Source organism: Drosophila miranda, chromosome 4, assembly GCF_003369915.1.
Source record: "Drosophila miranda strain MSH22 chromosome 4, D.miranda_PacBio2.1, whole genome shotgun sequence".
Classification (NCBI taxonomy): Eukaryota; Metazoa; Arthropoda; class Insecta; order Diptera; family Drosophilidae; genus Drosophila; species Drosophila miranda.
The window spans coordinates 7649858-7663111 of NC_046677.1; the positions used below are offsets into that span (position 1 = coordinate 7649858).

Here is a 13254-nt window from a genome sequence, read left to right on the forward strand (position 1 = left end):
ACCAGAGCAGACAAAAAAAGACCTTCGATGAGCTCACAAGTAAACAGCAAGATGTATTTAGAAAGGCTATCGACTGAAATCAAATCAAATAAAAGAGAAACAAAGCTGTCATGAAGCGCAAAACAATTGTCGCCTTTTGGGGGCCATTCTAGAAAATCACATAATGTTAAATTGATCAAAATTGAATACAAATTTCTCATATAGGTTGGCGATATAGCAACGATATTGCGGAAGAGGTCCTGCTTGTGTCGAATACTACGGACCAAAGGAAGATTACGCGAATGAGAATTGTGTGTATTATCCTTATGATATTCTGGAAATATACTGAATACTGAAAATGTATATGGAGAGATGTATTCTTCAACTTGTGATGATGAGAGATTAATATTGATAGAGCAAGAATTGTTAATTTTTAACTTAAAAACAATTCGTTTATTCCTTAAAAGTGTTTCAAAATGTTCAATACGAAAATATAGTTAGAATTATTGTGGGTTGTGGGAGGGGATATCCAAGAACTACGACTAAAGGAAAGTAAATTTGCCAGAAGGCACGCTTACTCATCATCGTCGTCGTCGTCGTCGTCTTCATCATCGTCATCATCTTCTTCTTCATCATCATCATCATCATCATCGTCGCCGTCTTCTTCGGCGTCTTCATCGCTGTCATCGTCATCCTCCCCACCCTCATTATCATCTTCATCTTCACCAGCCCCTTCAGCATTCTCATCTTCCTCCTCGACTTCATCTTCATCCGATTCAGCTTCATCCTTGTTCGCCTCGCTCGTCGATTCTTTGCGAGCCTTCTTCGTGGGCACAGCAGTGTCCTCGCCATCGTTATCCTTAGGAGTAGTAGCAGCACCAGCTGCATCGGCTGCCAAGAGAGCCGCCTTCTCTTCGCGAATCTCTGCCTTGCGCTTCACCTGCTGCCAGGTCAACTTCACAAACTCGGCATCCTTGGTGAGGGCGAAACGGGAGAGCACCTCGTTGGCCTGCTTCTTCAGCTTCAGCATGCGCTGCTCACGTGGTCCGACCACATACGGCGTGTCCGCTGGGGCGGCACACATACTGATGTACAGGGGCAGAGCCGAGGTTCCCACAATATCGATTTTAACATACAACGAACGAATGTTGGCCAGGCCCCCAGGATAGCACGTCTCCAGTTGCTTGGTCACCAGTAGAATATTCTCCGCCAGCTGTTCGGCGCTGTGCTCGTGATTGCCCACGGGGACGGCGGTAAGATCGCCCTTGCTCAGCTGCCTGTAAGCGGTGCGGCACAGAGCACGCGATATCTCCTTCTGAAGCTGGGCATTGTCCTTGCTCAGACGCACCGGATGCAGGACATTGCGTGGCTTCTGGGTAAACTGTGAAAGATGAAGGAAACAGTATCAGCATCATGAAACAGGGATGACAGGGACTAACATTACCTTGCCCAGAAAGGCACTGGCCTGACCCGACAGCTTGCCGTCGCACATGAAGTAGTCATAGGTATTGAGGAACTTGCGCTTGGCCTCAAAGCTATTCACCTCGTTGCGCAGCTGATTGAATGGTACCACAGTCAGACGCTGCTCGATGCCAAGCTCGCTGAACAGATCCTCATAGTGGGCCTTGGTGGGCTCAAAGTCAAACTTTGCACCGCGCTGCAAGTCCGACACAATGATTGCCACATCATCGTCGCTACCCACCAGCGAGTGCTTCAGACCCAGCTTGACCACACGCTTGGGGCAGCTGGGTATCTTATAGCTGCACACTTGCAGTATGTAGCGGTAGTCGGTGAATATCGAGGCGGACTTCTTCTTGGCCACCTCTTCGGCCACTTGCATCTTGAGGGCTTGGCATACCTTGAGCACATTCGATTCGGAGACTATGTCACGGAACTTTTGCTCATTGAAGGGCTTCAATTCAAATTTCAACTCGACGGGCTTCTTTTTTGGCTTCTTTGCCTTTTTGTTGGCTTTTCCCTTGACCGATTTGACTGACTTTTTAATTTTCGGCGACTTGTCTGGCTTGGTGAGTTTCTTGAGTGGCTTGCTTTTCTTCTGTAGCGACGCTGCGGCTGGTTTGGCTAATTTGGCGACAGGTTCAGCTACTAATGGCACTGCTTTTGTCGTTTGTTTGACTGCCTTCTTTGAACTTTTAACTGGAGCTTCCACTGGTTTCTTGGCAGGAGCTGCTTCCTTGACTGGAGCCTCCACGGATTTCTTAGCTACTGCTGCTGCTTTCTTGGCTGTTTCTGCTTTCTTGGCCGGTACTTCAGGTGTTTTCTTGGCAGGAGCGGCCGGTGTTTTCTTAGCTGGAGCTGCTTTCTTGTTATCTTTCTTGGTTGCAGCTGGAACTGGTGCTTCTACTGTCTTCTTCACTGGAGCTGGATCCGCTTTCTTGCCTAAAGCTGCTTTCTTTGCAGGAGCTGCAGATGCAGCCACAGCTCCCTTCTTAGCGGGAGCTTCTTCTACAACTAATTTTTTAGCCGACTTCTTGGGAGGCTCAACGGGAGCGGGCTTGACTTTCTTTTGCTTTTTGGCAGGCGCTGGTTTAGCTGGTGATGGAGATGGCGCCAAAATCAGTGGCTTTTTGGCGGCAGGAGTGGCTGGAATGGCGGCGGCCTTTACCTTTGATTTTTTCACAACGACGGGGGAGGCAGCCGGCGACTCTGGAGGAGCCATTACCAAGGGCCTTTTGGCGGCTTTTGGGTGTTTCTGTTTCTCAACAGGTTTCTTTTGTTCTTTTTTGGGTTTTTCAGCGACATCTCCTTTTTTCGGCGCGACATTTTTTACCTTTTTGATGGGTGCCGCTACTTCCAGGAGGGCTGCTTCGGCCAACTTGCCCTTTTGCGTGGTTTTCTTCTTCTTGGCCACGCCCTCAATGCTAGTGCTTTTGCTTAGCGACTTTGGCTGTGGTTTTTGTACTTTAACCATCTTTGAGTTTGTCAATTAATGAATTTTTGTCAGAAGAAAAACAATTTTTTAAACACGTGCGATGTACAGTGAGACCATATACCAAAAAACTTACAGACCAACTTAATCCACCTAAGCCCCCTCTATTTAAACAGGCGAATATCTTCAATTAAACCGCGGAAAATATAACTGTTTGTAATTTTATCCTATCCTTTTATCGAAAAAAAATTACCACGCCTTAAATGCGGCTAAAATTCTTTAAGTTTAACAGCATTCGCCTGTGTATTTAAATACCCACTGGTCGACAATGGGTTAATCATTCTCCGTCCGATTATTTCATTTAAATATTTAAAATATACATCAATTAAATTTAATAAATAAGAATAAAGAAAAACTTCGATTAAATCTTGAATGCAAACCAAACTTGAGAACTTCTTGAGTTTCCGTTCTATTTAAATAGCATACAGGTTATTTTAAGTAAATAGTTCTAAAAATAATCCAATTGTGGACATTACACGCGTGTCTAATCGTCCTGTCGTGCCATCAAATGGCCTTGGATCACCCACACACACCCCACACGAAACACAGAGGGAGCCAACAAAATGCTGTCGCATGGCAGCTCCCATGGTGCCCTAAATTGGGAGTCTTCGGTGGAGTGATATAGCAAAGTTATCCTTTTACCAAGGCGTCCGCAGTGGGGGAGCATGTGGGCGTGCGTGCCATGGATGTTTGTGCGGGAATTGACCATTTGCTGGCACGTGACTTGATGATTTTTGGCTGCTGACGTCACATGCAAATGACATTAGAAATTGGAAAAGAAAAGTCTTAATATGCATAGAATTAGAGCTTGAGTTTTTTGGCATTCGCTTTGGCCGGGTCCTTTTTGGGACGTTTGCTCCCAGCGCCGCTTGCCGCTAGGGCTGTCGAGTCCTGCAGCTTGTTGAAGAATGCCTTGGAGGACTTCAAGGCACCCTGATCGCTGGTACTGGCGGTGGTCTGCAAAAGAGAATACCGGATTCGATTCGTATTATGAGCCTTAACTGTGCCACACTCTCACTCACTTTTTGTACACTGCGACTCTTGGTGATGGTCTTCAGTAGCTTGGCATCCGCCTCGCGTTTCGTGGGCGCCTTGCCCTCCTTGGCACGCTGCAGATCCCGGGTTTCGAGCACAGCATTGATGGCCCGTTGCTTTTGCTTCTTCTTGCGGCGCTCGCGATTCTTGTCGGTGCGTGTGCGCTCCGTCTTGCCCAGCGGGGCGTGCTTGGGTCCGCGGAAGACCTCTTCGGGGGCCAGCAGCTTAGCATCGCTGACGGCCACGGGGGCCACCTCTTCCATGTGCACTGCCGGCGTGTTGGTGACAATCTTTACCTCGGGCGCGACTGGTTTTGGTGTGAAATGGAAGTTGGAAAGGGCATCGAGTTTGAGGAACAGCGTACGCATCTTTCGCTTGATTTCCTGATGCTCCTTGGGCTCCGGTCCGGCATTGTCTTCGGCATCCTTGTTCGGATCGAGTTTCTCCAACTCCTGCTGATATTGCTTCTCGTAGATTTGGGACAAGGATTGCTTGGATTTCTCCTGGTCGAGCACCAGCTGTTTGCGGTACTCCTGCGGCGTGTTATCCACACGCACGGTGCGGACCACATCATCCCAGGCCTTGTCGCGTATGCGCTGCAGGATTATATCCTCGATGGAGCGATTATCTTCCTCTGTCAGCGGTGCCGTGGGTCGTGTGGTGGATTCAAAGTCTAGGATCTCTTCGAGCAGCGAGTTCTGTGGCCGATTGGCCGCTTGGACCTCACCCTTAAGCTGCCAGGGCTTCTCGCCGAGCACAATATCCTCATAGTCGCGTATGCGCTGGAACAGACGAGCCTCACGCAGCTCATTTGAGGATTGGACGGCTGGTGTGGCCTCTTCTTGGTCATCCTCCTCCTCATTGTCTTCTTTGTCGGAGCCAGAATCTGAATCACTGGCCACTGGTTCTATGCCACTTTTAGCCACAAATTCGGATTCATCGATTTCACTGGGAGCATCCTCTTCTTCTTGGTCTTGATTTGCTTCAGCGGCATCCTCTTCATCTTCATTATCATCCGCATTTCCCTCCGCTTCTGCATCCTCCGCCTCATCTTCGTTTTCATTGAAGTAATCCCTTTGCTTGCCTTTGTTCTTTTTGTTTAACTTTTGCGCCTCCTCTTCCAGTTCCTCGTCCATTTCGAAAAAGTCCGCATAATTCACATTGACATCATCCTCATCTTCCTCCTCGCCCACACCAAAATCATCTGCATAGTAATCGATGCCATCCGCCTCTTCCTCCACGCGGTGCTTACTTTTCTGCTTCCGCATCTCCTTGGCGTCCTCTTGTTCCAGAAACTCCTTCATCTCGTCCAGCTTGAAGAATGTGTCATCAACCACAGAGTTTCGTATACGCTTGCCACCCTTTTTTGTTTTAATTGCTTTGGGTTTAGATTTCTTGGGCAGATCCTCGGCATCGCTGCCAGAAACATCAAAATCTGAGTCGGGAGCATCCTGTCCAGGCGCCTCCTCATTAAATTGCGCTTCTGGTTGCATTTCCTCCTCATCGTCTTCTTCGTCGTCGTCCAACTCGATGCCCAAGTGCTTCTCCTTCATAGCCATCAGCTTGGCAGTCTTCTCCAGTAATTGCGGAAACACCAGTTCGTTGCGCATTTCTAGCTGCTGCCAGATCTGTTCCTCGTCCATCTGCTCGAGCACCAATTCGGGCAACAAGTCCTTTTTATTCTCCACATCACCGCTGATGCTTACGCTGTATGTTTGCTGTATGAGTTGCTCGATGGCACCAATCTGCTCCGGCTGCGGCCTAGAAGAAAAATTGTTTAGGTCTCCACTGAAGCAAACACGTGCGCGACTTGGAGGTAAACAAACTTGAGAAAACGCTCTGGATTCTTGGTCAACTGCTCGAAGTTGTCAGCTATTTCCTTGAATAGATTCGCCTTTTTCGTTTTCTTCTTAGAGCCGATCATAATGGCGCGTTTTAATATATTTAATTTCGAAAATAGTAAATGCGAAGCATGTGCAACAGTTCGTCAACAAAGCGAGGAAAACTATCGGCTAATGAGAGCACATCGATTATTAGAAAATTTAAATTGGTCAAATCGATTTTATTGATCAGGATTTTAGTGCAGATCACGAGTTGGTACTCAATATAAGGTCAGAGTCGCCTCCAAATCGCTTTCTATGTGAATTATGCTTGAAATGTTGCAAGGTGTGATTAAGAAAAGGTAGCGCCCGCTGAAAATGCAAACAATCCGATAGCTATCGGCCTTGTGGTGTGCCATCCTTAGCTACAGCTGTCGCACCCGCTTTTCGGAAACTGCATTTATTTTACAGAAATAATGCTGCACACTTCCATAAATTAGGATCTACAACAAAGTACGCGAGCAATATGGATGCAAAATTCTATAAACTAATTCTGCTAGGCGGAGCCGTACGCTTCTACTTCGTGCGTACACCTCTGGCGTCGCTCATCAGCGACCGGGTAGAGTTTGCTACACCTTTAAATTCCTTAAAGCGAAGTGAGTAGTCCTTTAAAAAGAAATGTACGCAGATTTTAATGATAAGTTCTCTATAGTGAAGGAAGGCATATACCTGCTGGACCAGGGCATTGATCCATACAGTGGCGACCTAGTCCATGAGACCCCATTAGTGCTGAAGGCTTTGTCGGGACTGTTCCTAAACTTTCCCCAGTGGCTGCCATTAATCTACATAATGCTCGATTTGTTGACGGGGGCACTACTCTACAATTTGAGCGTACGCTTTGTGAAGCAAAAGCTGCAGAAACAGCGCCTGGAGCGAAAGAACTATGCCAAAGACACCGAACAACTGCAGTACAACGATGATGACAACTATGATATACCTGAGCTCGTACTGATTGCTTATCTCTTTAATCCTCTGACTGTGCTGAGCTGCATTGGCCTGACCTCGACAGTGCTGAGCAACCTGTTTCTAGCCCTATTCCTGTATTTCCTGACGAAAGGGCTTCTATTGCCGTGCATATTCCTGCTGGCCTTTGAGACTGTTCGTAGCTTCTACCCGATTGTGTTGATGGCTCCACTGCTATTGGTCTTTGCACGCCGCTCCTTCGGCGGTGGCGTCATCCTATCGGTTCTTTTTGCAGTTGCATGCCTCATTATAGCTGCTGCCAGCTATTTGGTTATGGACAGTTGGAGCTTCTTGGATGGAACCCTAGGATTTATGTGAGTAAATGATAGATGCCTTCATAGCCGTCCTCTATAATGTTCTCTTCCGTTGGCAGCTTTTATTTCCGAGATCTCCAGCCAAATATTGGTCTGTTTTGGTATTTCTTTACCGAAATGTTTGAACATTTCCGCACCATGTTCCTAATCACATTCCAACTGAATGCCACAGTGCTGTACCTGGTGCCGCTCAGCCTTAAGCTGCGCAAGGAGCCATTGCTGCTGGCAACCGTACTGGTGGCCCTCATGGCTGTGTTTCGTGCGTATCCAAGCCTGGGAGATGTGGGCTTCTACCTGGCATTGCTACCTCTGTGGAAACGATGCTGGAAGTGTAAGTTCTTAAGAATTCAACTGAATCTATGACAGAATAATTTAATTTTTTCAGACATGGCCCATGGCTTTGTTGTCTTCACATTCTTCTTGGTGACCTTGTCCATGATGGGCACCCTCTGGCACTTGTGGATCTACGCGGGATCGGCCAATGCCAATTTCTATTTTGGAGCAACGCTGGCCTTCTCGACGGGTCAGATATTCCTCATCACGGACCTGCTGTTTGCGCACGTGAAGCGACAGTTCTGTTTGTATAATGGCCAGAAGATCATGATCGACGGAGAGGAGGCGCGCATACTCTTAAAATAAGCCAAAAGCTAATATCAAATCAACAAAACACTTTATTACGCCTTTTATGGGAGCTCCATGCTACTGTTTGGAGTAGCCGGTCTTGGTCTTGCGATTGAGGAACTTGTACAGATACAGAATGCGCTTCTGCATATCCCTCCACTTGGTGGGCCGTGCAATCGGGTATTTGCTCTTCTCCAGCAGGCGTCGTTTGCGCAGCAGCACCTGGTACTCGTTGCCAGAGACACCGCGCAGCCATGACGGCACCGAGTACATCACTCGCACCGGATGCAGTTGATCGTTGCCCAGAATGTCAATGTAGTCATTCTGGCCGAAAAGGGCGCGCTTTTCTGACCAGGGGTTCTTCGGGCGGTAGACGGGCATTGGCAGCTTCTGTCCGTTGTCCAAATGGGGAAGCAGACCACTCTTGAAGATCTTATCCTTGTAGCCATAGCGCCGCACTGTAGGACCGCGTGCTTGTCGCTCGGCATGCGAAAGTTGTCGCACCGTTGTGGATGTGGCGGAGATCGCAGGCAGAGGATTGCTGCCGGCCGACAGGAGCGTGACTCTGCACAGCTTTTGAATTGTGTTACTAAGCCAGGACATGGGTTTGATTTAATTTATGATTAGATAATTGTAAACAGACTTCAAACTTCTCAAGAAAAAGCAGAGGAACAGCTGTTCGCACCGATAAACAGCCTATCGAGTTTGCCGGTAATAAGCCGATTACCTATCGAGCATCAGCTGATGGGAGAAATCTTTAATTTTCGCACTTTGTAAATATATTTTTGCTTTTATTAATGATCGACTCCGAGGCACTGGAAAGCGAGAGGGTCAAGCTGAAGCGAGATATTGCTGAACTGCGGGCCAACCTCAACAGAAAGGAGCAATGTCTTCGCGAGTTGGAGGCAGCCATAGCCGGCGAGGACAGTAATGCGGAAGAGTCGTCCAATGACATGCCCACACCTCAGACCAAACTCTCCAACGACGACATAGCCCGATATAGCAGACAGTTGATTCTCCAGGACTTTGGAGTCCAAGGCCAGTTGAAGCTAAAGAACAGCTCCGTGCTGATTGTGGGTATGGGAGGATTGGGTTGTCCGGCCGCCCAGTACCTGGTGGCAGCCGGTTGCGGACACCTAGGCCTCATCGACTACGACGAGGTGGAGCGCAGCAATCTGCATCGTCAGATCCTGCACTCGGAGCACCGCTGCGGCATGTCCAAGGCTGAGTCTGCAAGGATTGCTCTGCTGGAACTTAATTCGCACTGTCAGATCCGCTGCCACTCGCGTCTGATCAACAGCATGAATGCCATGCACATTATACGACCCTATGACGTGGTCCTGGACTGCAGTGACAATGTGGCTACCCGTTACCTGCTGAACGACGCCTGTGTGATGCTCCGCAAGCCTCTGGTCTCTGGGAGCGCGCTCAAGATGGATGGACAGCTGACCGTGTATGGCTATGGGCAGGGACCTTGCTACCGGTGCATCTATCCGGTGCCTCCGCCACCCGAAGCAGTCACCAACTGTGGTGATGGCGGCGTTCTAGGCGCCGTGACAGGAATCATTGGAGCCATGCAGGCCCTGGAGGCCATTAAGGTGATAATCGGCTTGGGCGATGTGATGTCCGGACGTCTGCTCATCTTCGATGGCAGCAGCTTTATGTTCCGCAATATCCGGATACGCACCAAACGACCCAACTGTCACGTGTGCTCTGCTCAGCCCCTAATCACGGCACTAATCGACTACGAGATGTTCTGTGGAATGCATGCCACTGACAAAGACAATCCCCTAGACCTACTAGAGCCGGATCAGCGACTGGAGGTGAAGGAATACCATCAGAAGCTACAGTCGCAGCCACATCTGCTGCTCGATGTACGGCCTCCGGCAGAGTTCGAGATTTGTCAGCTGCCCAGGTCCATCAATGTGCCACTGAGTGAAATCCTAGACGACAGCTACCTAAAACGTTTCGCCAAGCAGCTGGAGGACAAGGAATTACCCATAGTACTGCTCTGTAGGCGTGGCAACGATTCCCAAATCGCTGTTCAGCATATTAAAAATCGATTTCCCGCACATTCCATCCGGGATCTGGTTGGTGGGCTGCATGCTTGGACAGGCAGTGTGGACGCTACTTTTCCTATTTACTAATTCCAAGGAATATGTCTATGTTGCGTATATTTGGTTCCTGATTGAAGTGTACAATTTTCCCTATTTTGTTTACTTATTGTTGGTATTTAAAAATAAAAGACAAGCTTAAATATGTACGTATGTATGTACATATGTATAAAATTGCTCTTGGTTTCACGTCAGTTTACAGTTAACCCGATACCTTCTTTGAAAGCAGAGCACCTGGCGGCAATTCAGCACAAGCACTGGATAATGTGCCGGCAACAAAAAGAGCAACAAATAACGAAGCCAGATTGGCGGCAGGTGTAATATTCCGGCTCACGCGCACCTTAAAGGCAGATTGTGAATGAATGTGTAACTGAATGCATTTCGTTCTTAAAGAATATCGACATCGAATTAGCATGTGCATGTGTCTGTGTGTGTGTATGTGTGTGTTCTAGTGCATTGATACAGTCATAAAAGCAGTCCCCGGCAGCCGGAAATATTTAAATGTTCCCTGCAGCTGGAGGCAGAAACACTCAGTAATCTCTGGAATTATTCTCTTTGTTAGGTAAGCATAAATAATTATTTGTATAATAAATTCAAAGTGCAAAGTAGCAGGCCTCAATTGATAAGACAGAGCCTCTATTTGAGCTGGGAATGGCGGCCACAAAGCAGTAGACAAACAGTTCATTTGCAGTCGACAGTGGACTGCTGACAAGAAAAGTTGCGAAAAGTTAACGCTCGTCAGGAAAGCAGTGGAGGCCCGCCACCTGAGAAAAATATTTGCGCCAAGAAAAGCAGTATACAGTGGATTCCCGCCAAAAGAAGCAGTGGGCATTGTATTACGATGGAAAAAATACAAGTTATTTGGGTTTTGTCCCTTCTGCTGGTCTTTCTGGCGCGGGTAAGTTAAAGGACTCCACAGAATACTCATTGCCTACCATATCACAACAATTGTATTCGCGTCTCAGCTGCCTGACGGCTTGGCCACGGACAATTCATGTTCAGCCTCCACCCTGGATGCCCGTCGTTTCTTTGAGAGTGAAAATGAACTGCTGCGCCAGCGCTACCACGAGGAATACCTGGCTAGCTACACCTACAACACCAATGTGACCGACGACAACCGCCAGGCCATGATTGCTGTCTATGCACGTAACGCTGTACAAAACAAGCAGCTGGCCCAGAAAATCAAATCCTCCGACTACCATCTGTCCGAGGATGCAGACATACGCAGGCAGGCACTCCACCTGTCCAAGATGGGAGCATCTGCCCTCAATACTGACGATTATCTGGCCCTGCAGAATGCCATCAGCTCGATGCAGTCGAATTATGCCACAACCAATGTGTGCTCCTATACGAACCGCAGCGACTGCTCGTTGACGCTGGAGCCGCACATTCAGGAGCGTCTCTCGAATAGCCGCGATCCAGCAGAGTTGGCCTGGTATTGGCGCCAGTGGTACGACAAGGCTGGCACCTCACAGAAAGATAACTTTGCCGAGTACGTGCGACTCACCCGCAAGGCGGCCCATCTAAATGGTGAGTGTTCGGCGCGATAACCTCCTGTCTGACCTCTCTAATGGGTGAAATATATTCTATTTATATAGACCATCGTTCGTATGCCGATTACTGGGTGCAGTTCTATGAGGATGCCGACTTTGAGAGACAACTGGATGCTAGTTTCAAGCAACTGCTTCCCTTCTACAGGCAGATCCACGGCTATGTCAGATACCGACTGCGCCAGCATTATGGCGAGGATGTGGTCCCCGCAGAGGGCAACATACCTATGCATCTGCTGGGCAACATGTGGGCCCAGTCGTGGAACGAAGTTATTGATCTCTTTACACCCTATCCGGAGAAACCCTTTGTGGATGTCAAGGCCGAAATGGTGCAGCAGAACTACACGGTCCAGAAGCTATTCGAGTTGGGCGACCAGTTCTTTCAGAGTCTGGGCATGCGGGCATTGCCGCCGAGCTTCTGGAACCTGAGTTTGATTACCCGACCCGATGATCGTCAAGTAGTTTGTCACGCCTCCGCCTGGGACTTTTATCAAGACAGCGATGTGAGAATCAAAATGTGCACTGAGGTGGACATGCACTACTTCTTTGTGGTCCACCATGAATTGGGACACATTCAATACTATCTGCAGTACGAACAGCAGCCAGCTGTCTTCAGAGGAGCTCCCAATCCCGGCTTTCACGAGGCTGTGGGCGATGTCATCGCGCTGTCAGTGATGTCGGCGAAGCATTTGAAGAGCATTGGCCTGACCGACAATGGCCGGCTGGACGAGAAGAGTCGCATCAATGAGCTGTTTAAGCAAGCCCTCTCGAAGATTGTGTTCCTGCCCTTTGGCTATACCATGGATAAATATCGATATGCCGTCTTCCGCAACGAAATCGAGGAGCCGCAATGGAACTGCGGCTTCTGGCAAATGAGATCCGAATACGGTGGCGTCGAGCCGCCCGTGTCGCGAACAGATAAGGACTTTGATCCGCCGGCCAAGTATCACATCGATGCGGATGTCGAATATCTGCGCTACTTTGCCGCCCACATATTTCAGTTCCAGTTTCACAAGGCCCTCTGCAGCCTGGCCGGCCAGTATGCCCCCAACGACAGTCGGCGCACCCTGGACAATTGCGACATATTTGGCAGCAAGGAGGCGGGTCGTGCATTGAGCAAATTCCTGTCGCACGGCAGCAGCCGCCACTGGAAGGAGGTCTTGCAGGAGTTTACAGGCGAAACGGAAATGGACACATCCGCCCTCTTGGAATACTTTGATCCGCTTTATCAGTGGCTCAAGCAGGAGAACAGTCGACTGGGCGTGCCCTTGGGCTGGGGCGAGACGAACAGTAAGTATTTAAAGTTCCTTTTTGATTGGTGTATAATGTTTTATAATTGTTGCAGAGATCCCATCCGACTGCTGTGGACAGTTTAGCACTTAAGAACCTTTAGACTTGACAAAACTTAACTTTGTAATTAATTACATGACTCCAATTGATATTTAAATTGATATTTATTGTATCGATTCGTTCGTATCGTGTTCTTTCGTTTCCATTACTAATCAATTTGCCATTACATAATACACTTTATAACGATATCATTATCATCATCCTCTACCCATCCTATCCATCTCTTGCTACATTCAGAAAACAAAAGTTTTATATAAATTATGCTTGTGTCATCTTATTTTGCAATTAAAAACCTTTTACAATTGAACAATCCCACACAAAATTGTATATATGTTTCGTATTTCAGTGTAAATTTTCGATATTATGCTTGCCTTTTTGTACACAGCACTTATGTATAAGCTTTCAAAAGTTCATCTCAAAGTTGTATGTTGGATGAGGAAAACCTTTGAATAGCTTGGCTTATAAGTGATACATCGAGTGGGACTAGGCTTTATGAAG

At 48.0% G+C, this 13254-nt stretch overlaps 6 protein-coding genes across 6 annotated transcripts; 3 read left to right on the forward strand and 3 right to left on the reverse strand.

Annotated features, from left to right (window-relative positions):
* Nucleotides 1-405: 405 nt before the first annotated feature.
* Nucleotides 406-3005, reverse strand: LOC108163544 (ribosomal L1 domain-containing protein CG13096). Its single transcript, XM_017298902.2, has 2 exons — nucleotides 1424-3005; nucleotides 406-1360 (listed from the first exon to the last, which is right to left on the reverse strand). Exons 1-2 carry the CDS (start codon nucleotides 2909-2911, stop codon nucleotides 554-556), a joined length of 2295 nt encoding a protein of 764 aa, XP_017154391.1. The 5' UTR covers nucleotides 2912-3005; the 3' UTR covers nucleotides 406-553.
* Nucleotides 3006-3290: 285 nt separating this feature from the next.
* LOC108162089 (U3 small nucleolar ribonucleoprotein protein MPP10) lies at nucleotides 3291-6086 on the reverse strand. Its single transcript, XM_017296652.1, has 3 exons — nucleotides 5791-6086; nucleotides 3952-5725; nucleotides 3291-3886 (listed from the first exon to the last, which is right to left on the reverse strand). Exons 1-3 carry the CDS (start codon nucleotides 5886-5888, stop codon nucleotides 3731-3733), a joined length of 2028 nt encoding a protein of 675 aa, XP_017152141.1. The 5' UTR covers nucleotides 5889-6086; the 3' UTR covers nucleotides 3291-3730.
* A 107-nt stretch (nucleotides 6087-6193) lies between these two features.
* Nucleotides 6194-7795, forward strand: LOC108162093 (phosphatidylinositol glycan anchor biosynthesis class U protein). Its single transcript, XM_017296655.2, has 4 exons — nucleotides 6194-6440; nucleotides 6497-7121; nucleotides 7181-7452; nucleotides 7507-7795. Exons 1-4 carry the CDS (start codon nucleotides 6311-6313, stop codon nucleotides 7758-7760), a joined length of 1281 nt encoding a protein of 426 aa, XP_017152144.1. The 5' UTR covers nucleotides 6194-6310; the 3' UTR covers nucleotides 7761-7795.
* On the reverse strand, nucleotides 7775-8432 carry LOC108162095 (39S ribosomal protein L51, mitochondrial). Its single transcript, XM_017296657.2, has one exon. The coding sequence runs from the start codon at nucleotides 8343-8345 to the stop codon at nucleotides 7821-7823; it is 525 nt and encodes a 174-aa protein (XP_017152146.1). The 5' UTR covers nucleotides 8346-8432; the 3' UTR covers nucleotides 7775-7820.
* A 30-nt stretch (nucleotides 8433-8462) lies between these two features.
* Nucleotides 8463-10521, forward strand: LOC108162091 (adenylyltransferase and sulfurtransferase MOCS3). Its single transcript, XM_017296654.2, has 2 exons — nucleotides 8463-10418; nucleotides 10469-10521. Exon 1 carries the CDS (start codon nucleotides 8540-8542, stop codon nucleotides 9887-9889), a length of 1350 nt encoding a protein of 449 aa, XP_017152143.1. The 5' UTR covers nucleotides 8463-8539; the 3' UTR covers nucleotides 9890-10418; nucleotides 10469-10521.
* A 98-nt stretch (nucleotides 10522-10619) lies between these two features.
* LOC108162090 (angiotensin-converting enzyme-related protein) lies at nucleotides 10620-13073 on the forward strand. The gene is made up of 4 exons (XM_033393420.1): nucleotides 10620-10754; nucleotides 10822-11386; nucleotides 11455-12696; nucleotides 12752-13073. The coding sequence occupies exons 1-4, from the start codon at nucleotides 10698-10700 to the stop codon at nucleotides 12787-12789; spliced, it is 1902 nt and encodes a 633-aa protein (XP_033249311.1). The 5' UTR covers nucleotides 10620-10697; the 3' UTR covers nucleotides 12790-13073.
* The last annotated feature ends 181 nt before the right edge of the window (nucleotides 13074-13254 follow it).